Below are 23,474 nucleotides of genomic sequence, written 5' to 3'. Positions count from 1 at the left end.
TACAGGAGGAGACACGCTTTGGGTGAGTCCACACTTTGATATGTATATATGTATATTTTGGAATCCGTACTATAAGCACATCACTACACTAAACGCTCCAGACAGGGCATCCATTCTTGGCACTGGAGCAGTAACTTATAGTTGAACTTGGCTCCATGTATTGCTTACTCTGCACCTTCCTTTCCTGACTATTATGTGAAGTTGTTCATGCTAAAAAAGCTCAAGACTTTCTCAATTCCCCTTTTTTCTTGACTTTTTAAATGCCATCTGGATAAGCACCTCAGTTTATTGTTTAAGATTGTGAAACAGTGACAGTTTACCGGGAGCAGCGATCTCCAGAACAAACTTTTGCTCCTCTGTCCAGATGAAAAACAAGCAGCAGTCACGGCTGCCAGATGATTTAGGATTGTAACAACTTTAAAGTCATTCCTCTTGAAGTTTAGAAATTAGGAACCTCAATAGACAGACAGATGCCCCCACCCCCCCATCCCTTCCCTCCTGACAAAGCTATTAATACATTTTACAGCACATAAACTGAGGCATAAATCAGACATGTTCAGTGCATAGACTGGATTTACTCATGGATTGTTTGCCAACAGTAGCAGGATTTAAAGTGGAATGAGACAGAAAACTGTGCTGCAAGAAATATTATTTGTGTTCATTCTCATGCGAGTTATCCCAAGAGGATCAATTCTGGGAGTTAAAAGATGAAATCCACAACCTTCATGTTTCTGTGACCTCGAGTCCTCTCCCTCCACAATAGGAGCAGCTTCTAAAGTTTCTTGGAAATGAAAAAGTCAGTCTGTATTTTTGGTGTCAGACAGAAAACTTTACATAACCTCAGCACAGTTAAATCCAAAATATTAATCGCCTTTTTTCCCTTCAGTGCTAAGTTATACTGAATAGGTGTGTGCTCCTGACTACTGGGGTCATGTTATGTAGTAGTCTTGTTCAGCTTTTTCCACAAGTATCAGAAGATGCTGCAGATTTCCATTATGAAATGGAAATGGCAGAAGCTTCTGCCCACAGTGGAAACAAAGGAATTCTCTATATTCCATGTTCAAAATTAGCCACAGCCCCTAAAATTTACTCTAAAGGAAAAATATTTATGTTTTGTTTTTACATTTAGCTACAAACTGAACTGCCTGACAGAAGAGTCTAGCAAACTGTTAGGTAAATTTCATGTAATGTATCCTGTAATCAAACTTCAGAACTATTTTATACTTTTCTCTCTCTCTCTCTCTCCTCTACAGTGTCCTACAGTAATTTCTTCATCCCCACAATGAAGTTCTTGTGTGCTACTGTCTGAGAGAAGCCGCAGAAATGCCTTGGCGCAAGAGCCGGAGACGTCATGGATTCCTGAGTGTGGGGCTTTGCAGGAAAGCCCTGAGTCTCCGACATGGACCCGCTCCAGGTTTCCATGGCAAAGGCGCACAAACAGGAGGAAACACTGAGGGAATCCCGTTATTTTACAGCATTGGACCATTATAAACACCCAGAGCGGGGAAGGAAGCCGCTCTTGATACTCAAGTAATCCTTATAGAGCTCTAGGAAGGGGGACTTCATACCAGAACCACTGCTGTAGCTGATGCGGCTGCATGTTTTTGAACAGAAAGGGAGTTTGCAAGCTGCCGCTGTCACAACTTCAAGTTTTTTGAACGACTTTTTTCCTGTTTCGTCTCCTTTCACCACTTTTAACTGAAGACAGCGTCTTCTGCTATGGTTGTTAGAGGAGATTAAATTTTTTAACTGTTTATTTTTTCTTTTTTTCAAATATTTTTTTCTCCAGATGTTTAGAGAGACTTGGAGGCTGGCACAGTACCACACGATGAGGTCCATGGATCAAGGTACTGCTGAAGTGTTGTGATTATCTGGTAATCAACCCATTTGATTTTTAATTGATAAAGTAGTTTTAGTCCTGGTGTGTTTTTTTGCTAAAATGAAGGTAGTGTCGTTTGTCAGTTGTGTGTCAAACATTTCGGACATAGTTGGGATGTAGATGTTTGGACACGCTGCTGCGCGCAGTGCGTGTCTTTGTATTAGTGGAGATGTCAGACCAGAAGGCTAATAGACAAATCAGATGAATGATTAAAGTCTCTTTTTTAATTAAAAAAAATGCTCTAACATAAACTAAAAAAAATGGATTCATAAAAAGTATTCATAAATGCTGCTAAACTTGGCTGCAGAATTCGTATATCAGGTGTAACTGTAATTAAAAGTGATAACTTCAGGGACACATTCCATTTTTACGCCTATTCACATGTGTGAAACAACTTAAATATGATCTCAGATGTGTATTTTGTCACATAGGATGCAAACATTGCCATTTGAGTCTGTTTTAATACCGCTGCGCGCTCCAATGAGCCCAGAGCCAAAGTTTCAATAAAGCTGTGATCTGCACATCACAGCACCAAAAAGATCGTAAAAATCCAAAGCTTCCAGCGGATCCTTTTTGCTGACAGAGCACATACTGCTGAGCACAGGAACGCCCTTCTGTGTGTTGTGCGTCGTGCGTAAATCTGGGGATACCCTCTGGAGAACCTGTGCGTTCTCATTGACAATAAAAGAGCGCGTCGCCTAGAAATCCCGTCCGAGGCAGGCAGAGTGTTCGACTGAGTGGAGCAAATAAACGTTAATGTGTATTTTAATCCAACCATCCGTCTGCATGTATGTCCACACCAACTTGAACTGACGCTTTAACTGCCGTGTTTTAATGGAGCTGTAATTCAAGAGACGCACACAGGGAGCAGCTCCTCTGCGTCACTGCGTCCCGTCAGACACCCGGGGGCAGCACCAGGCTGCACAGCGCTCCTCTGTTGCGACTGCAGGGGGGCAGTTCATTCACCTCCAACCTGCACTTTTGCTCTTTGTTGTCCGACGCATCATCGAAGGCGTGATCACACTCTGCCATGAGCTCCAAACTTCTGCATTCAGCGTGTAAATAGACCCGCCTCCGTCTGAAAATAACCGCGGCGAACTGAAACAGGAAACTTGTGCGCTTCACCTCCCGCAGCTCACCGATGCGCGATCTGACACTCGGAACAGGTTTCCCCAAATCCACCTCAGCGCCGCAGCTCCTCAGCCACGTATCCGTCGCTTCGTCCGAACCCGCGGGACTCCTCGGGAGACATTTAGACAGATGACCTCCTTCTACGACGACAAAGATTTGGAGGAAGAGCTCAGTCGAGTCACCTGTCCTGATGAGGACTTGGAGTTTGAGATCTTGTTCGAGTATGAACCGCCTTGCAGCGACTTTGCGGGGGGAGATCAAGGTTTGTCCGAGGCTTTTTGGCAACCTGAGTCAACTCTTTCTCCCGCTCTTGGCTGTCATTAACATGCAGCCCGTATAGTTTATTCATGTGAATGAAAAAGATACTCAGAGAGTAAATCTAAGGGCTTTTCCTTTCAGCTGAGAAATGAATGAAATTTAAAAAGCAAGATCTTTGTTTACTGGCGCTGTGAATGGTGTCATTGGTAGAAAAACATACTACCTTTTGTAGCTCAAATGAGGATGAATGATTTAGAATTGTAATAATGGAATATATATCTTGCTCTGACAGCATTTATGTTTGTGTGTGTTGAAATAAATCTTCCCTTCCCTGCAGATGACCCCAACCTTGCACCTCATAAAGTCCTCAGTCCTGAGTCTGAGCAGGCTTTCCCTCTGGAGGAGGCCTCCCCATACGGCATCAAGTCCTGCAGTCCGCCCTACAGTGAGCACAACACTGAGGTTCTGTCAGGATATGAGCACCAGGAGGCCAGGAGCTACCTGGACGGCACCCGGCCTGCAGGCCTGGCCCTGAGCCCCCGGATCGAGATCACTCCCTCACGTGAGCACTACAGTCAATGCCGGGACTCCCTGCAGAACCACCACCTGAACATCAGCCCCAGACCCACCCTCACTGTGCCAGGCCATGAAAACCTCGCCTATCGTGAGCCCCAGTGCCTGAGCCCAGCCAGCAGCAACTCCTCCACCAGCTGGCACTCGGAGAACTACTCCCCCTGGGCATCTCCCTGCGTGTCCCCCAGCAACGGCCAGAACCCCGGAGACCTGTGCCCCCGGTTACAGAGCATCCACACTGGCTCCCCACGCACCTCCCCGGGCACCTCTCCTCGCACCAGCCTAGCTGAGGACGGCTGCCTGGGACACCGCTCGCCCTCCCCCCGGCCGGGCTCACGCTCCACCTCCCCGCAGGGAAAACGCACCTACGAAATGTACAGGAATCCCGGGTTAGTCCCCGGGCACCGCTCCCGCAGTCCCTCCCCCCACGGCGGCCACGAAGACCACAACATCGGTGCCCACTATACACACAGCAGCCTCGCCGATGGCATGAATGGTTTTGGTGCTGGTCAGCCTGGCCTGGTTCCCACTAAAATAGTCAAGACATCCAACCAGGTTTACACTCTGTACCCAGAGAACCACGGCGATGGGAACTACCTGGTGTCCTGCGATCAGGACATTAAAACCAAACCTGCTGCAGAGCCTTTCTTTGTTGTCCCCCCAATCTGGACCAAGCCACTGGTTTCCAGCATCTGCAGGTAAATTTGGCAGGACTAGTTTGCCCTTCGATTAGTATTTCAATCGTAACATTAATCGTTACTACAATTTTTTGTATCCTTCTTGTTCTGTAGCATCCCTGTGGCTTCTCTGCCCCCGCTGGAGTGGCCGATCCCCAGACGCACAGACCAGTATGAGCTCCACATTGAGGTGCAGCCTAAACCACATCACAGAGCTCACTATGAAACAGAGGGGAGCAGGGGTGCAGTGAAAGCCCCCACAGGAGGACATCCTGTTGTGCAGGTATGGCACAAGCATAATTACATGATGAATCGCTTATCTTCATATAAATCAGTAGAAAGTTGTACATTTAAAGCTGTGCTGTGCTGGACAGCCATATGGAGGCATGTTGTCAGGTTGGTCCATTGAATTAGCTGAGCAGCCTGAGGCAGGCCTGATGGGAGGCCTTGCATGTAATGGTATTTCCTACTCATTATGCACTCAGTAGTGGTGGTGCTGTTGCCCAGGGCCACCTGTATGAAAATGACTCTTCATGAGTCTCTCTGGCTACTCTCATGGCACCGTTCCAGCTTCTCACTCTCTGAAATCACAATAGACACCCTAACCTCAGACATATGACACACTGAAACCGCCTTGCAGACTCAGGACAGCCCTCACGACTGAGTTCAGGTCAGTGAGCAACACAGGTTTGGATTTCTCTTCTGCTTTCCAGCGTAAAATAGTTGGCTATCGTGTGCCCTCACTTCATGGCTTTAACCACACAAACAGATCTATGTTCAAGTTGTCCTCACTTCCGCTTACGCACCGTTTTGTTGATTCTTGTATTCAGAAGCTGACTCAAAGTGTTGAAACACTCAGCCTCTCTAGATATGTGTAAAAAAAGAACAAGAATCGTGCCTGTGGTTAACATAATTACAGATCAGGAGAAACAGTTTGCTTCATTTTACAGTCACAACATGGAATTCAGGCACAGCGTGTTGAAATTAGCTGTGACACAGATACAGCCGGCTATTGTGTCCATTAATAGCCACAACTTCCCTTTTTTTTTTGGCGTTACCGTGGCAACATTTCAATGCTGTTTTTGTTGGTGATGGTACAGACTTTGTGGAAATGCAGCTTCTCTTGCCTCTCTTTCCATTTTCTGCCCATCCCCACAGCCTCACCCTGAGGTCAGTTCTGCCTGGTTTGCCAGTCCAATCAGATGGTCAGGCCTGGCTAGCCACGGCTGCACTCCTTCACCTCGTCTTTCCCTTCCTCTGCTCCTCCTTCGCTCTCCGGGTTTTTCCTTCCTCCTCTCTCCTCCTCTCTCTCTCAGCCTTCTACCGTCCACTTTACTTTTCCTACGCTGCTCTCTGTCATGACTCACTGCTCCTGCCACTGCCATGACAACCGGCCGACCGCTCACATGGCCTGTTGAGTGTTTGCAGTCGGCTTCCTCTGTGTCACTTCATCTACCTGGATATGGGGGGGAGCGTGCTCGTTCATGTTGCCATAGTTTCTGCTCACACTGAGCAGCTGCTGTGAAGTGTGACAGTTGCATCCACTGAGGTGATCATTTCTACAAACAGGTTGTTTTTTTTTCTGACCGCAGTTTTAAGAAGCAGTCTCTCCACAGCCTTCTGAATGGAAAATGTTTTGCACTGTATTTCTGCTGCTAGTGTGAATAGCCAGTTGTACCAAGTGCAAACTTACCTGTAGTGTTTGTTTTATTACTCAGAATCTATTTCATGCACTGTAAATCATTTTAAGTACATTCAGCTTAGAGACACGAGTTCTTCTGCTGCCCTAAATATGTCATTTTAATGAACTCTAGTTCATAAAGTAATTCAAATTTATCTCATGAGTTGTCAAAGTGTCAAACTAGCTGAGTTAAATTGTCTGAATTTGATAAAACAAGTTTAAGAAACTGAAAATGTTAAGTCGAATCAACTAGACAGACAATAGTTACAGACTTACTTTATTTTTACATTTACAGTGTTTAAAGAGTTCCTTCTTCATTTAAGCTGCTGAAGTTATTTTTGACCAGAGTCTGAACAAATTAAAATCTGTCTGTCTTCTGTGAGGAACTGAACTGAATACTAACTTTTGACACGATTAGAATTGTTTTGATTAAATAAAGAAACAAAGCAAACTCAATTTAAGAAAGATATGCAGCAAGTTTCCACCATGTACATTTTCTGAAAATGCAGAAAATAACAGTCTCTGTTCAATTTTAACTCCAGCAAGGCATTCTGGGATGTCTGCTTATATCCTAGTTTTGTTATCTATAAATTAAATTTATTGACTTGTCTCAGCTGTTCGTTAATTCAACTCATTATTTTAAGTCAAAATGTCTCAAGTTCTAAGAATTCCAGTCTGGAAATTAAAAGGAAGCATTTTTAGTTCAATTAACTAGAAATGACTAATATAATTTACCTCAAGTACACTAGAAAAGATGATTTGATTTAACTCCGTTACTTTACTGTTTTACAGTGTAGTTTTCTGTCATAAAGGTTATGCGGCACACAGTTTGCACTAAAACAACTTTTAGATGCAAGCTGTTGCTTTGTGGTTTTTGCAGGTTTCCTTAGGAGGCACTCTCAGGTTAAAAGTAACAACTCTGTCTCTGGTTCAAAGTTTCACTCGTGTGTTACGTTTCATTTCTGCGCCAGGACATTCAAATACGTCTAATGCCAAATGTGTCAGTCAGGCTGGATGTTTATGAGCGTTTGGGTTATGTCAGAGATGGACAGGACCCCCGCTAAAGCCTTCATCCAGTTAGGAAAGAACGAGTGAAGAGCTGCAGGGTTTGAGCTCTCTGCTGGATTCAGTTCAAGGCCGCAGAAGGAAGACTCATGCTTCTGCACGTGGGTCTGTCACTGATTGGCCATCTGTGAGGGGAACAACATCTGGAAATGCAGAGTTTGAACAAGAGGCAGTGGAGAAGCACAACCAGTTAAACGTGACTCCAACATTTCCTTCACACTGATCTCTGTTTCATCGCCTTATCGCTGGAGGTTTAAGTAAATATAATAAGAGTGTTTTTTTTTCCCTGTGTGTTTGCAGTTACATGGTTACAGAGGCAAGGAGCCACTTGGCCTACAGATTTTCATCGGTACAGCAGACGAGCGCATCCTCAAGCCTCATGCCTTTTATCAAGTTCACCGCATCACTGGCAAGACGGTTACGACCACCAGCTTTGAGAAGATTATCAACGGCACCAAAGTCCTGGAGATCCCGCTGGAGCCAAAGAACAACATGAAAGCAATGTGAGCAAATCCCCAGTCCAACTTTTTGTCTCCATAATACAACTTCTCTTGCTAGTTTTGCTGACACACGTTATTCTTCTCAAAGAATTGACTGTGCTGGGATCCTGAAGCTGAGGAACGCCGACATCGAGCTGAGGAAGGGCGAGACGGACGTCGGTCGGAAAAACACCCGAGTTCGTCTTGTGTTCCGGGTGCACATACCTCAGCCTGGTGGACAGCACGTCTCCCTGCAAGTGGCCTCGCATCCCATCGAGTGCTGTAAGCAGCTGCACGTGAACCGCTTCAATGATACGCTTTTTAAACTCATCGTAGAAATGGTTTCAAGCCCTGATACAGTGCAAGCTTTGTGTGTGCTTCTCGTTTAGGCCAAACTGCTTTTCAACAAGTAACAAAACTTTATACAAAATAAACATCATAAAAAGAGGAACCCACATTCAAATGAGTTTGGAGCCGGGCTGATAGTCCAGAGGCTTGTGCATAAAGAGCTCTTTGTACAACCAGGGCTTCCATCCAGGAGGTGGGCGCTGCATGTTTCAGTGTCTGTGTACCTGTTTGTATGTGCACAGTAGTAAAGCCTGTGTTTGGGTACATCAGTGTGTGTGTGCACAGTGTTATTAAAGCACCTGGTGTAATCAAAACTCAAACAAGAAGGGCCTTTATCTAGTTTTGATCAACACCCTGGTTAAGTGCGACGCAGGCCGCGTGCAATATGCTCCTGTCATTATGACACAGAATGTAATATTATTTTATAATTGCTGCTCCCATCTGTTTCCTGATCACATACGGAGAACAACTGTAATTGCTACCCGTCTGTTGTAAAATGAACTTGAGAAAAATCAGTGAAATCCAGTCAAGCGTAAAGCTTCGTACGGTGACACCTATGGGACATCTGTCAGGCCGCTGATAAGCACACTGTGTCAGCGATGGTGTGTTTAAGGAGACGAAGTCCCAGCGGGTGTCGTCCTCTTTGTCTTGTCCATCTTCAGTGTAGCACAGTGAACAGATCTGTTCAAAAATCCCAGGGTTGTCAATACTTCAACTCCTTTCACTGGTTGACCTGAACTAGTGAGAATAAGTCTCAATAAAACTTTTATTTTTATGGCACTTTTCAGTCAAATCAAGTGGAGTTCAAAGTGCTTTAGATCTCCAAACTAATGCATACCACAACAACAAAATTGAATAAGACCATAGGATAAAACTAGCAAAAAATAAGAAATATTACACCAAAATATAATTAGTCAAATAAAACAGTAAAATGGTAATGAAAAATACAAGATGAGGAAACGTCTTGTTAGTGTCTGCTCTATCTACAAAGCTGACTGCTACAGAAATAATATCAGTCACATTAACTTACACTTTTTTCATTTAGATTCCCCTTAAGCAGCTATATTCATCTTATCCCCTTTAGTGTCTTCTTTATATAATCTGTGTCAGCATCTTCCAGTTAACTGTGTAGCACAACTTCATGTGATTTGATAAAGATTTAAAGATCCCCTTCGTGGAAAATCTAGTTTTGTACCTTGTTAGAATGTCCATATGGTGTTTAAGCTAGAGGAGATCTAAATGCCATAATAAGATGATATATTGCTAACAGCCTCAAAAACATGGATTAAGACTTCAGGCATTTAATACATGAAATAAAACTTAACAAAAAAAACCCAACCCTTCCAGGGCGGGGCTTCCTGGATCATTATTTTTGTAATTTGATTTCTGGTTTGAACATGTATGGCTGAATTACTCCAATATTACTGTAGTGTAGAGTAGAATAGTTTTGCAGTGTTTGAGCAGAGTTGTAGATGAGCTGGTGTGCTCAAGCTGCACATTTATTTAGAGTTACATCTAAACCATTTTAAGGCAGGAGAGGATTATATTTGGGGAGAAAAGTTCTGCATATCTAACTTTGATCCACACGATCAGTTTTTAGGGGTTTATTTCATAACCCGAGAAAGACTTCAGCATTTCTTAAGCTTCACAAAAAGCTGATAATGTGTTTTTCTGTCATAATGCATCCATCGATTCCTGTACAGGCTTTTACTGTATGAACTCTCTTCTTACTGCTCATACGTTGTGATTTGACCGATTTCCAGTCGTGCTTATTAAAACTGAAAGCAATGGTTGTGATAATTAAATGACTCAGTATCATTATTATAAAGCACTGTCACTTCTTGGTAATGAGCAGCCGCCAGCTTGTGAGAAATCGGTACTTTCACATGATGTGTTACGTGTTTTCTCATCGTGTCGTGTTGTTTTTTTCATCCAACAGACCAAAACCTAAAGGTACTGAGTTTACAATGACGTGAAACAGAGAAAAACTGAAAATCCTCACACCCTTTCTTTGTCTGTCCCTGCAGCTCAGCGTTCAGCACATGAACTTCCAATGGTGGAGAAGCAGGACATGGACAGCTGCTCAGTTCTGGGCGGCCAGCAGATGATCCTGACTGGGCAGAACTTCAGCTCCGACTCCAAAGTCATTTTCATGGAGAAAACCCAGGGTGAGTGACACGTCGACTCCAGCAGCTTCTGGGAAGTTTCCTATGTGTTTTGGTTAACGTGCAGTAACCTGAAAACCAGATGTGCAAGTGTATCTGCAAAGTCTACATCCCCTGATGTTGCACAACACTGTCACAGTAGCGCCACAGCATTAGTTATCTGCAGTGACTCATAAGTCGTAGTGCCTGTGCAACAAGTTCATCGCTGTCATGCTTCTTTTCATCAGCACCATGAAGCCACCTGAGTTATTTGCATAATCTAAAAGGGTAACACTCCAACTTCCCTTTGCCCTTTTCTTCCTCACTGATTCATGATGTCTTATCAGTCAAATGGACCTTTTGTTATGGGATTAATGGTTTTGTGTGTCATATGAAGGGTTGTGTCGGGTGTCAGTTGCTGGTATTCTGCTTCACTTTTGAATGCATCTGCCAGGAACAAAAAAAATATTGATTTGTTTCCTGATCACAGTGAAATACAGTTTTCCTTCAATTGCATAATACTAGTTGGTGAACTATAAATCAAGCAATTCCCCCTCTTGTAATCTTCTTATTTGCTGACATTTATATGCCAAAATGGTAGCGATGTAGTCATGATTAGATGTCATTGTGCATCTTGTATAAAGTCAAAGGTCTTTTGCTCTGGGTTTCCTTTGTGTCAAGCTTTTAACGCAATTTAAAGAGTGAGATATATAGAAGTTAGGATTGTGTTCATCATCTGTGTTGTGTAATTCTTAAAAGTATGAATCCAACTGCAGCTGGAAGGTTCTTCAGGGTGGTTGGTTACACTGAAATTCTTGTCTGATTGTGACTCACTGGCTCCACTGCTGCCTGAGAGCAGAGCACTTGGCTTTTAAAACGCAGGGACTCCACAGCCTACCTCAACTAAAACTTGGAGCTGCACGCCCCGACTCCTTTTTTTTTTTCTTCTCCTTCTCCGGGGTTCCCTGCCGCTGTGTTACGACACACTGCAGTAATGGATAGTAAGACAGAGATGGAAAAAGAAATCTTACAAAGAGGGATTGCCATTGTTTTGGAGAGTTTCTGTATGACACAAGGTTTTGGACCAGTGAGGCTGTGAAATCCCTCTGAATGAGAGACAGCTGCATCTGGCTGGAGCTCCCCTGACTCTTGTGCTTGGACGAGGAGAGCTGTACGGAGGGAAGGAAAGCTTCCCGGGCCAAGCCAGGCTCTCTCTCCAGCTCCAGCGCTCCCCCTTTCTACCTCCATGCACAATTATCTCCAGAGGGAGAACAAGCCGGGGGTATCCCTTAGAGTAGAGTTACAACAAAACGCAAACAAATACGAATGCCAAGAAAGCAGTAGTCATCACGTTTTGTAGGAGAAGTGGAGAGAGTTGATCATAAAAATAAAATTAAGAAAAAAAGTTGGCACCATGCATGGAATCCCCCTTCCTCCTGCTGACTCATTTGAGCCATGTGTTTTTCATTTGAAATTTGACAGAGGGTTTCCCACCTACAGTAACCTTCACTGCAGCACATGTCCGATCATGTGTTCGGGCATGTGGAGTTTGCTTTCATAGGCACATTTTGTTTTCGACCTTTGCATCTAAACAGCTTAAATGTTAATCTGGTGAAGTGTGATGTAGCATAAACCATAACCACCGCTGTAGATGTGGAGCAGAGCTAACGCCTGCATTTCTGATCACATCCCAGCTAATGCTGTGTTTCTACTTTCTACATTGACGTTCTGTCAGCACTGCAGTTGAGAACATACAGGTGTGTCCTTCACAGCCATATGTCTTTCTGATTAATGCATAACGGTACAGTGCTTGTAAGTATTCCCCTTCTATTGCTTTTCAACATTGAATCATGGTTAGTTTAATGTGACTTCCTTGGATTTACAGAAACAACTCTTTCATGTCAAAGTGAAACAGATTTCTACAACGTAATGTCAAAATAAGTAAATATGCAAAAATAAGTGATTGCTTCAGTGTTCACTCTCTTTAAATTTACTCACATAACTCAACACAGGTGCAGTCAGTTGTGAAACCACACAGTTGAAATGCAGATCATCTGAGTGCAGTGAATGTGTCTCAAGTGATTGTAGTATCAAGACACTTGTATCTGGACGGTTCAGTCACTGGTGAATAACTACTGCTGAATATAGCTACACTGGAAAGACAAAATAACTCTCCTAGCACCTCTTTAAAATGGTTATTAAAAAATATCACTCAAGAAAATTTCCAAGTCACTGAATATCCCTTGCTGTACAGTCAATTCTGGTGTGCATTTTATATTTTTAATTTTTTTGATTGTCATTACTTTGTAAAAATCTACTATCACTGTGACATGAAATAATCTTCCTTTTTTGTAAATTCTTGTCTAAAAAGCCAAATTAAGTTGAGAATGATTCAATGATTCAAGCAACACAAGGGGAAAAACTTTCAAAGGGGGTGAATGTTTTTTTTTATAGGCACTGAATGTATGTGAGTTTTAGGGTACACCTGATGTTCCTAGGTATTTTAAAAGTGATATACTCTACAAGCATAAGCTACAGCATATAATTGCATTTAAACTAGTGAAAGAAAATACACAAGGAACTGCTTTGAATATACCAAGAAAGAAAGGTGATTTCCCAGTTGGTTTGGATTCACTATTTTCCGAATATCTTGTGCGTCTTGAAACAATTACTTTGCAGAGTTATTTACCACAATGTTTGACGGAGGTTAGGTTTTCACTTTCTCTTTCTGCTTCATACTAGATGGGCAGCAAATCTGGGAAATGGAAGCAACAGTGGACAAAGACAAGAGCCAGCCGGTATGTGTTATGCATAGGACTGTTCCTTAAACATTCGTATTATGCTGTGAAAAGCAGCAAACATGTCTATTTAGTAGTTCAGTTCAAATAAACAGATCAGTTTCACTACATAATCGAGCGCTGTCTCGCAGAGTATGCTGTTTGTGGAGGTGCCGTCCTACCGAGATACGTCTGTCTGCCATTCTGTCAAAGTGAACTTCTACGTCATCAACGGGAAGAGAAAGCGCAGCCAGCCTCAGCATTTCACCTACACACCACTGGCATGTAAGAATGCCGCTCACTGTCTTTGTGGCTTTGAAATGAAGAATAATTAGATGATGCTGAAACAGACTTTCCCAGTGCGTCCTGTCAGAATGTTTACAGCCGTCTTTTGATATTTCTTCCGTACAGCTCCATCCATAAAGACAGAGCCTATAGATGAGTATGAACCAGACCACATGGGCTTCGTCATGCCTCAGATCTTGGGCTTATCCCCTCATTCCTACTACCATAACCCACGGGGCGTCCTGCACCCAGACAACGGCCTGGTCTCCGGCCTGGCTTCCTGCCAGCGTCTCAGCTCCAGCCTTCCAAACCAAGACACGCGTTTACAGCAGCAGAGCCCGGCCATCGTCTACTCCCGTGGGGGCAAGAATCTGAGCGGCAGCCCCGGCGTTTGGCAGAGCGGGGGCATGATGCCTGACCCCCACCGGTCGGTGCTGGTCCACACGGGCTCCCCGGCTCAGTCTGTAGGTCCCATCAGTGCAGGCCAGCACCCATCCATCATCCAGTTCTCTCCCACCAACCACCACCACCTTCTTCGGGGAGGAGAGCCTCAGCCCCTCACTGCTCCCCAGCCTGACAACCAGCAGGTCATCTACTGCGACGGCTACTCCCCACAGGCGGCCGCCGCCACCCACTCACCCACACCCCCCCAGGCTCAGGCGGCAGTGACCCACCCGCAGCAATATCCCACCGTGATCCAGCAGCAGCCGTACGTTCAGAAGGGGCAGCAGAAGGGCCGGGCCCCGACTGGGACTGGCCAGATGGAGGCTCCAGGAGACGGACAGAGGCGGGTGACGGTCAAGGAGGAGAACTTGGACCAGTTCTACCTAGATGATGGTGAGTGTAAGTTAATACTTTTCTACTCTGCATGAGTGGGAACACTGGTTGTGTAATGATGTGGAGGGAAAAAAAGCAGACAGACAAATGATGGATATGTCCTCTCTGTGAAAGTAATGGATGATAAGACCCACCAACGGAGATATGGCTTCTCCTGAGAACAATTCAAGGATATTTACAGTATCTGCACCATATCCCGGTCCAATCTATGTGCTATAGAATCCGTCTGAACAAAGCCAACACAAAATGCTCACAGTGTTAAAACAATCCTAGCCAGGAGGTCTAGTTATGTTCCATTCAAGGTGGAAATAACAAGGATTGTGACTCACATGTTTATACTTGTGCTTGTCAACCCCATTACCCTCTGAAAGAATTAATGTCAGGCTACATCAAGCAGCAGGCAGGAGGTTCAGCCTCTTCCGGATTTTGGTGTTAAAGGTTCTCCAAACTGTATTATGTCTTACAATAAAATGACAGGCTCCAAAAGTGGAAGTGTTTCTCATGTCTTTAGGTTTTGTCAGGTGAGATGTGGAGGCAGTTTGTGGTTGTCGTCATCATGCTGTTCATTCTGCTGGTCGCCACACATCAGGAAATGACCTTTTTTTTCTCTCGCATTAAAGACGGAGCCTGAGAGAGAAAAAAGTGTCACTCCTGACTGCCTGGACATGTTGACACTGTTATGAAGTGAAAAACAACTTCCATGGCAACCATTGTCAAACAGTGGAACGTGCTGCCTGGGAGAACTGGGGAAAGCCTCTTTGTTTGTTATAGTTGGCCAGGACCTCTCCTTGGCCTTATGCCCCTCGATTCTGTGGGGGAGCCCACCAGAGGATTAGCTTTTTTTCCGTCCATGAGACTCTGCCAATCTGGCACAAGAAATTCTTATTTGCAGCTGCTGTTCTCCAGAAATCCAGCCTGATCCCTGTAAGATAGCAGGAGGGTGGAGGGTAGTTTGCAGGAAAAGGGAAGGAGATGTGTGTGTTTCGATGGAAAAAATGAAACGAAGAAAAAAGGCCAGCAATGGAATTTGTGTTTTTTGGATGGAGCTCGCAGGGTTTCCCTCCACAGTAAACAGCAACAAGGCTGTGAGTTAGTGAATTAACAAGGGCTTAGAGAAAGTCAGACTCTTTGATCCTCCCATCATGAAAAGGTGCCTCTGCATCAGTGACTTCTTTTCTCAACTTTACTCACAAACGGTACTTGTAGAACTAGAGTTACCTGGATTAAATAGCCATCTTTTATAATCATTGATGTTCTTTTATGACAATATAATGAAGACACTTCTATAGCAACGCATGCTTTAATACAAAGACCTTATTCATAATGCATGAACAGTTGCAGCTGGATAGCGCAGCCCCTGTTTTATCACTCCAGCAGGTGATCATCCACCCACTTACATCACCATTGTGGCCATAAGAGAGAAAAAAAGGGGACTTCCCAATATTCAAAACATTTGTAGGGGGTGAGAAAGCAAGCAAGGTCAGAAAAATCCCTCTCAAAGTGACTGAAAGGTGTTAAAGTATGATGCTACCACAGAACAGTCATTTAAGTTGGGTCCATCAAACACATTTGCACATAAATGAGGTTGTCAACATTACTCATCACACCATGTGTTAGATTTTGTTGTCATTTTTGAAAAAGGGAAGATGCCACATCCTGGTATCGTCTCAGAGCTGTGGTCGATAACTGTCACATCTCTCAGGATCCTAAATTGTGTCAGCTTGAGTGACAAGTGCCATATGAAAGTCGGATATTTCATTTTGTACCAGAACTTGGCTCATAAATTCTCCCACGCAGAGGGTCTGTATCTCCAACCCTCACATTAGTTCCCATGCGGCCTATATGTGCTCTGAGAAGACCATCTCTGTCACTGTGTTTCCATGTATTCAGTTTATCTAGTCAACGAAACAAAAGCTGCCTGCTGGGGCCTGCCCCACCTTTAGATCACAAAGGTCAGAAATGTCTGGCAAAGCCTACTGCATGCCACAGACTTTGCAGAAAAACAAAAAAAAAAAACAACTGGCATGGCGAACTGAGGCTGAGAGTGACAGATTTAGTGGGTGTGGAATAAAGCCCGGAGGCAGTGGAGCAGGTGAAATTGTTCCAGCAGGTAGAGATCAGGGCAGGAAAGATAAAGCACACAGCAGTAGCCCAGTGGACACACATTAGTCTCAGCTCACTTCCATCCCGTTTAAAAGGATTCGTCAAACACACAACTTAAGTGGTATTCAGATGGTGCTACAGTTGCAGTGATGAGTGCATTCATGTCCATATGTAGCTACACTGTAAAATGTGCTGGTCATTGTGTTAATGCCCGCGACACTGTGAAGAGGTCGCTTCCAAGACTGCAGATATCTGAACTGCTGATGGTGCTAAATGAAAAAAGGGGGGAAAAAAACATCCTTCCAACCATTACAGCTACTTTATTCTGTAGAGTTGCAAAAAATCCCTTTTAACAGAAAAAAACTTTTAGAGGTGCACTAACCCACCAACCAACCAGCATTATCATTTAGTTAAATCAGGTGTCTATCTTCCAAAGTTAGTCTTTTTAGTGCTCAAACACCCTGTTTGTTTTCCCACACATGTTTATTAGTTTGTTAGTAATGCAAGGGGAAATTTCTACTAAAATTACATCTAACCAGTTGCTTCAACTACATCTGACAGCTGAAGCCATATTTTAACACCTTTGGCATTCATTTTTTGCACAACAATTGGATATAATGAATTTCTTCACAGCACGTATAGACAGAAAACACAGACAAGTAACTCTTCCATTGCCCTAATGGGTGCGCAAGCTTCGTATCGAGACAGGCATGAAAAAAAAAGCTTATCCTTTAGGCCCTGACACATCAGATCTGTGGTTAGATTAGTGGTTCGCCTGCAGTCCACTCTCTCCACTTTCTCTTCTGTGTCTCTGGTTTTCAGCTGCATGCTGTCACCGTAGCCGCCCATGAGCCTCACTCGAATTGATCTAGTCATACGAAACCTACGAACATACTGTACACACTTCTACACACAATCACATACACTGTACGAACATGCAAATACTTGCAGACACACAAACAGACACATTCCAGCTCGCAGCAGGCCGTGCACAGTGACTGAGTCAGCTACTGTACCGGTGTCTCTCCTCCCACCATCGGTTGGTAAACAGTGCAGCTCATTGGTGTAAAACTCAGGAGCCAGACACTCACCTATTGAACAGACTAGGCTGAGTGTTCCCTGTGCCTGCCTCAAATAGTTGGTCCGTGCCAACCCTTCATTAGAATCAGTAAAGCCCCACTGTATGTTGCCCCTCTGTGGCACTCCTGCTGCTTCTCTAAGCTTGTCTTATATTCAGGAAAAAATCCCGTGGCACCACTGGGGAGATGAAAGTTTCTTTAAGGCATTAGGTGTCAGAGGGAATTCCACTACAGACTAAAATAAACAGGGACGCTGATGTTGTGACGACAGCAGAGCGCCCAGTTTGGCTGCTCCTGCTGCTCTGGATCTCTCAGATGCTGCTCTGACTATAAAATGTCTTCAGTGTTGTGCTGCTCGTTCACATCTGCAATTGATCAGATAGAGAGACGGCAGGGAGAGACGGACAAAGATTAGCTTGTTGGATGGAAGAGCATTTTTTATCTGATTGCTTGAACACTTAATTGCCGTTGTGCATTTCATCATTTCAATTAGAAATGTTTTCGGAGCGCCCAAAGCCAAGTGTTGCATGCCACGTGGTTGCAAATGCTTTTGAGCAGAGAGTCCCTGGTTTGATTCCTGGCTCGAACAGACCGTTACTGCATGTCAATTCCCTGCTTCCTTTCTCCACATTTCTTATCTGTCTCTGCTCTCTGAAAAGCCTTAATCCTTGCAAAAAATATATTTTCTATCCCAGTCCAAATTGATTTTATTTAAAGCCCAAAATAAAAACATGCCATCCCTTCTTAACAGTTTAATTCATTTTGTGTTGAAGTCTGTTTTGCCCTTCACAGTCTGTCATCTGCTTAAAGATGTTGTCATATGGGTGAGATGGTGTCAGATTTGTTCTGCATTAGTTTTAACAGTTGGATCATGTGGTTCCCCGCTATGTAAATGAAGGCTTTAAATAGAGCGTACACAAGCCAGCTTAATAAAGTTCCTCTACCTCTCAAACCAGGCAGTCTAAAACAGTAGAATTTAATGGAGTCTTTCAGTATACATTACCAGTCAAAAGTGGACACACCTTCTCATTCAGTGCATTTTATATATTTGTATTACTGTCTACATTGTAGATTAATTAAATAAAAACCATTGAATGAGACGGTGTGTCCAAACTTTTGACTGGTAGCGTCGTCCGACATATTTAGATTACTTGATTATTATTTATTTAGATTTAGATTAGATGATGCAATCGTTGCCCTTGTCATGTTTGGCTGTTAAATGTTAGCCAGCAGATGAGTAGCTTAGCTTAGCATAATGAGTGGAAACAGGGCAAAAAACAGATAGCTTGCTTCTGTCAGAGTAAAGGTGAGAAAATCCTACCAGTGCTAATATGATACACAATTTACCACATTGTTTCTCTTCTGTTTATGTATAAAAGATAAAATGTAGAAATGACAAGTATTTTACTTTTGGATAGTCTGACACTGGATGTAGATTGCGGGTATAAGCCTGCTGTTGGCCATGTATTTCTTTTTCTGCACCACAGGAAACAACAGCAACCTCCAGGCAGCAACCTACACACTAAAAATTTCAGGTTTTGCTGAGTATTGTAAACACTGTTGGTACATCCTGTTCTTAGTCATCCACAGGACGATTGTGCTTGCTTTAAAGAAATACAAATAAGGTAGGGTCGTCCCCCCGTAACTAAAAGATAATGAGGTGCAGTCAGACCATTCTACACAGCATTGTATCAGCTCTACAGAATGGTCTGGCTATGAAAAACTAAGGCTGTGTTCCAAACTTCTGACTACACTAGCAGCATGTACTATTTAGGCCAAAGTGTCATATGTACTATGCAGTTACAAGCCTTCATAACAACTTTGCTAATTATCATGTTTCTGTTACATGAATTTTCTTTTACGGCTAACCATAATCATTGCCACTGTATGAGTATGAGCATATTCTATTAAAATGATGTAATAAATCGATAAATGAAAATCATCACACTGCAAGTTTGATGAAAAGGCACCCAGTTTGACTAAAACAAGGATAACTTTAAACTTTCAAAGTAACAGAAATACTGGGAGAACTAGTTTCAACTCCTGTTACATTTACAGTGAAGTTATGCAACAAAATGTGAGTTCCATTCGTCAGACAAGCATTGCCCACTTAAATGTTGATCTTTGGGAAATCATCAACATCTGCATTTTAAACTTCTGTTGGATGATACACATGCAGTACACACTGTATACTATGTTTCTCAGTAGTATGTAGTTGTTGTAGGTTTTGAAAACTGAAAAAAAAAAAATGGTTTGCAAACTTCCACTCTTCAGCTAATCTAATTGTGACAAGCCAAAACAGGAACACGGGCACCTTTTAAAAGGCATTACACAACAAAAACTGCGGCAAATTAAAATTGTACGCCAAAAACTCCTGAACAGACTGCTGAAAGAACTACCCACACTGACATGTCAACATGCAACAGTTTAATAGCCCCATTCCCAAATGAAGCCCATTGCCATGGTTACACAATCACAGACACGATGTGCCCTGTAATGACTTGGTCACAGGCAAAAAGCTTTTTTGGCCCACTCTAAAATACTTAGATTACTCATCGGCCCTAATGAGTTCCCTGAGGCACACTGGAAGCAGTGGCACCAGCCTATAATGTCTCAGAGTGCCAGTGTGCACAGACAGACGTACAATGGTCCTGCAGGCCTGAGCTCCCAGTCGCATATCTGGAGAGATGACATGTTGCACATACTCGTCATTCCTCCCTGCTTAATGCAGAGCTACCTGAGCTAGCGTTCTGGCTCAGGTAGCTCTGACTGAGCCAATGGGAAGGGAAACTATGTCTATGTCCAGGTAGTTACACTTCCTCTTCACTTTACTGTCAGTGGTTATTATATCAACAGATAAATGCATCAAAGCCCAGAATATTTACAACCTGTGTGTTTTATGTTGGCTGATGGAAAGAATCTCAATTATTTAGTCCCAAAATTAATTATATTTATATTGATATAGTATGTCTCCTTGCACATTGTGCTCCTATTTTTAGAACTGACACCATGAAAGTTTCCATTTCAACCCTCTTCCTCTTCTGTTGATGTGTGTAGACACACACTTGTAACTGGCTGAGCAACTGCAAGTGATTGCTTGCTGCCTCTAGAGGTGACATGACATCAATGCAGCATTGATCTGCCGTCCATCAAAGCCCTGCACAGAAATTCCAATGTCTCCGTCAGCAGTATTTGAGAAATATGATCAGTGACACTTTGTCTCTTGTCAGCAGAGTTCTGTTTTGTTACTGTTTTGGTGTCTGATTGTAAAATCTCTTATGTGATCCTGTCTAATATGCTTCTCTTTATTTGGTCTACAGTGAATGAAATCATAAGAAAGGATCTGACGGGCGTTCAGGCCAGAGGGCAGACATAGAGGAGGGACCTGGACCAGGAAATGACAACATATCCCCCCCTCCGATTCACACAGACAGACACGCAAACACACACAGACTTCAGCCTTCCAATGAGGTGACGCACTTCCACCAACAATCAGACCTTCTCTTCCTCATTTTCTTTACCCACAGAGATAAAGATTTCAACCCCTGACTACCGTGTTTGCTTTGGATGGTTTTCTGCAATGAACGTTCGGCAAACAGAAGAATTCATTGAAACATAACAACTGCCATCAACAAACTAACAGGTTTCCAAGGCTGCCGCTCAGAAACAGACTCTTACAAACAAAGAGAGATAAAATGGCATAGACTGTATATGAAAGATGGACATAGTGACTGTCTCTGAAAAGTGAAGCAAACTAAGAAGTGCCTTAAAGTGCACCCCCTTGGTGCCGATGCCAAAAAGCTCTGGCTCCCATCGACGCCCATTTAGAAATCATCATGAAAAGCTCAGTTAGTAAATTTTCTCCACAAGCCTCCTGATTTTTTTTTTTTTTGTTAAATTTCCTCTTTCTGATCAGTGTTTGGCAGTCCATGTGAAAATAATTGCATATATTAAATAGAAATAAGACCTGAAAATGAGATTTTCAGAGGAGTGTTTGGATCGATTGACATGTCCGTTCAGGAGTGATCACATGCTTTGCACAGCGGAGATGGAGTGAGCTTGGTTTAGTTAGATGTGCTCTCAGGCTTTCAGTTAGTCCCAACCCTCGTTCCTCTCCAGATCTACCCTCTCTTCCAAATATGATCACTTCTTCCTCCAGAAACTCAGGAGGCATAGGAAAAAGCAAGTTTAAGGCTTTAAAATGTCTGTCCACGATTCAGTGGTTGACGTCACCATGGCTACATCCATCTTCTGTATACAGTCCATGTAGAATAGGGGGAAGTCCCCCAAATGGTGTTAGCTATACTGCCCATTCAATAACTTCCCTCCTGTTTGCCTCATAAGTGAATGATGGTATGAAACATGCAGCAGCTTCACCAGAAGTTTCAAACAGGGTATTAAAGTCACACCAAAAATGCATCCCAAATACAATCATGAGACATTTCTTGTGGCCAAAAGCTTTTTTTTTTGTCCTCCATGTTTTGCAATTCCTCTTGCACAAAGTGTGTTTTTGTCTGTGTAACTTTCTATGTAGTTTAACATGAAAGAATTGTCCAAAGCTTACATTCTGATCATCTCATTTTAAGTGCAGTTTTCTAATTGAAGTGAAGCGCACACTGCCTTAACCATATACCAGTGAACTATTGTGACACCTCCTGATATGCACTGTTTTTCACAACGGGGGGCAATGTTATTCCTTTTTAACATTTGAGTCATGTGAATAATGTACCATTTTACATTCATTAAATATATAGTCAATTATATTCAGGTGCCAAAGCAGCTTCACAGGGGTCTGTGATGCCACAGCGATAACATGGGTCTACATTTTTAAAAGGATTCTCTGCCTATGTGTTTGTTTTCAACATTTGCATTGAAAATTATTTTAAAAATGTATCCTAGCTCATGCAAGCTGTAGTGAGAGAATTTGTACACTCTGATTTAAAGATGGTCTTCTTGCTTTTTTAATCATTATGTGCCTGTTCTTTTTTTTTAATGTATTGATTGTAATAACATCTGTGGGTGTTTCCACAGTCTTAAACAAAATATCCAAAGCTTAAACTGTGCGTATGTTGTTGTGTATAGTTGCATTTTGAATCCATCCATAATGACAATCATTATTCTAAAAGCTGCCTATGCAGAACCTTAAAGCTTGCAGATGTAAAGCGTATAACTTTTATGTTCCATATCCGCCATCATAATGTAAGCACAACAGGGTATACAGTGAGAGTTACTGATATGCTAATATAGCTTGCTTTGATGAGGAAAGCACTAGTTTAAAAACTGTTTTTGTGATATTATATTTCACTGAGGGAATTGGAGTACATTAAAAGTGCCAAGTGCCAGGTATGTGATTGTAAAGAGAAACATATAAAGTGGTAAAAACACGTAAAAGTAAAACATAAGACTGAATCACAAAGTTGAATATTTGATATGGACCTATTTGATAGAAAATAAGATTATATTTTGTAATATTAGCAAGACTAATATTGATTTTTTAAGGATTTTTCTCATTGAGCCAGTATAGCACAAGTGCATTTGACATTTCTTGAATGTAATCTATATTAAATATTTTTTCCCGTTTTGTGTAAATATCAGATACAAAGTGTTCCGATAAAGTCGGACGAGTCTAAAGTAGAAGCATTTTGTTGTTTGTCATGTATCGTTTATCTGTCTGTTGTGTAAACTACACAACGTTATAGTCATCATTATATCTTTTATCTGTTGTATTACAATGTAAAACCCCTTCAGTAGGGAATTATGATACACTTATGCTTAATAGTTATATATTATATTTTTGTTTATGTGTTTGTTGTTATTATTTTACAGTCTTTAAAGAAATCTTTGGGAAGGTTTTAAAACTCTTATTTTATTTTCTGTGTTGATAGTTGTCATGTACATGTTTCATTCATGAGTCTTTGTGCCTCTTTAAAAGTGTCTATTCATGCTATTTTTGTATCCCTAAAAGAAGCAATAAATAATAACCATATACAATATGATTGTCCTTGTTTTAATGTGTTGCTTTTCCTGTTTCTCTCATAAATACATATTTTTAAAAAGTACTAAGCATTAAAGGTTCTGGTCCCAGAGCCTTAAAATCCCTCTCCAAGCGTTGATTAAACCCCTAAAGAAATGATCTCTCTATGTCATAGTTGAATATT

The 23,474-nt window shown here is 42.5% G+C and overlaps 1 protein-coding gene across 3 annotated transcripts; it reads left to right on the top strand.

Moving 5' to 3' along the window:
* Nucleotides 1-1,388: 1,388 nt before the first annotated feature.
* nfatc2a (nuclear factor of activated T cells 2a) lies at nt 1,389-23,307 on the top strand. Of its 3 annotated transcripts, none has more exons than XM_023266719.3 (10): nt 1,389-1,847; nt 3,606-4,539; nt 4,633-4,801; nt 7,565-7,767; nt 7,853-8,025; nt 10,119-10,259; nt 12,978-13,033; nt 13,165-13,297; nt 13,424-14,140; nt 20,637-23,307. In XM_023266719.3, the coding sequence occupies exons 1-10, from the start codon at nt 1,790-1,792 to the stop codon at nt 20,690-20,692; spliced, it is 2,640 nt and encodes an 879-aa protein (XP_023122487.2). In that variant the 5' UTR covers nt 1,389-1,789; the 3' UTR covers nt 20,693-23,307. The 3 variants fall into 3 exon arrangements, with proteins under 3 accessions (XP_023122487.2, XP_023122485.2, XP_023122486.2); XM_023266717.3 differs by lacking the exon at nt 1,389-1,847 and adding an exon at nt 2,788-3,272; XM_023266718.3 differs by lacking the exon at nt 1,389-1,847 and adding an exon at nt 2,793-3,272 and having other exon boundaries at nt 13,424-14,134.
* Nucleotides 23,308-23,474: the final 167 nt, after the last annotated feature.

This window comes from Amphiprion ocellaris, chromosome 8 (genome assembly GCF_022539595.1).
Source record: "Amphiprion ocellaris isolate individual 3 ecotype Okinawa chromosome 8, ASM2253959v1, whole genome shotgun sequence".
Classification (NCBI taxonomy): domain Eukaryota; kingdom Metazoa; phylum Chordata; class Actinopteri; family Pomacentridae; genus Amphiprion; species Amphiprion ocellaris.
The sequence above is the reverse complement of the archived record's forward strand: the minus strand, read 5'-3'. Positions and strand labels throughout refer to the sequence as shown.

Coding starts and splice junctions, on each gene's coding strand:
- nfatc2a (XM_023266717.3), top strand. CDS start 3,140: ATGACCTCCTTCTACGACGACAAAGATTTGGAGGAAGAGCTCAGTCGA. Junction 4,802..7,564: donor GAGGACATCCTGTTGTGCAG/GTATGGCACAAG, acceptor GTGTGTTTGCAG/TTACATGGTTACAGAGGCAA. Junction 13,298..13,423: donor CACCTACACACCACTGGCAT/GTAAGAATGCCG, acceptor TCTTCCGTACAG/CTCCATCCATAAAGACAGAG.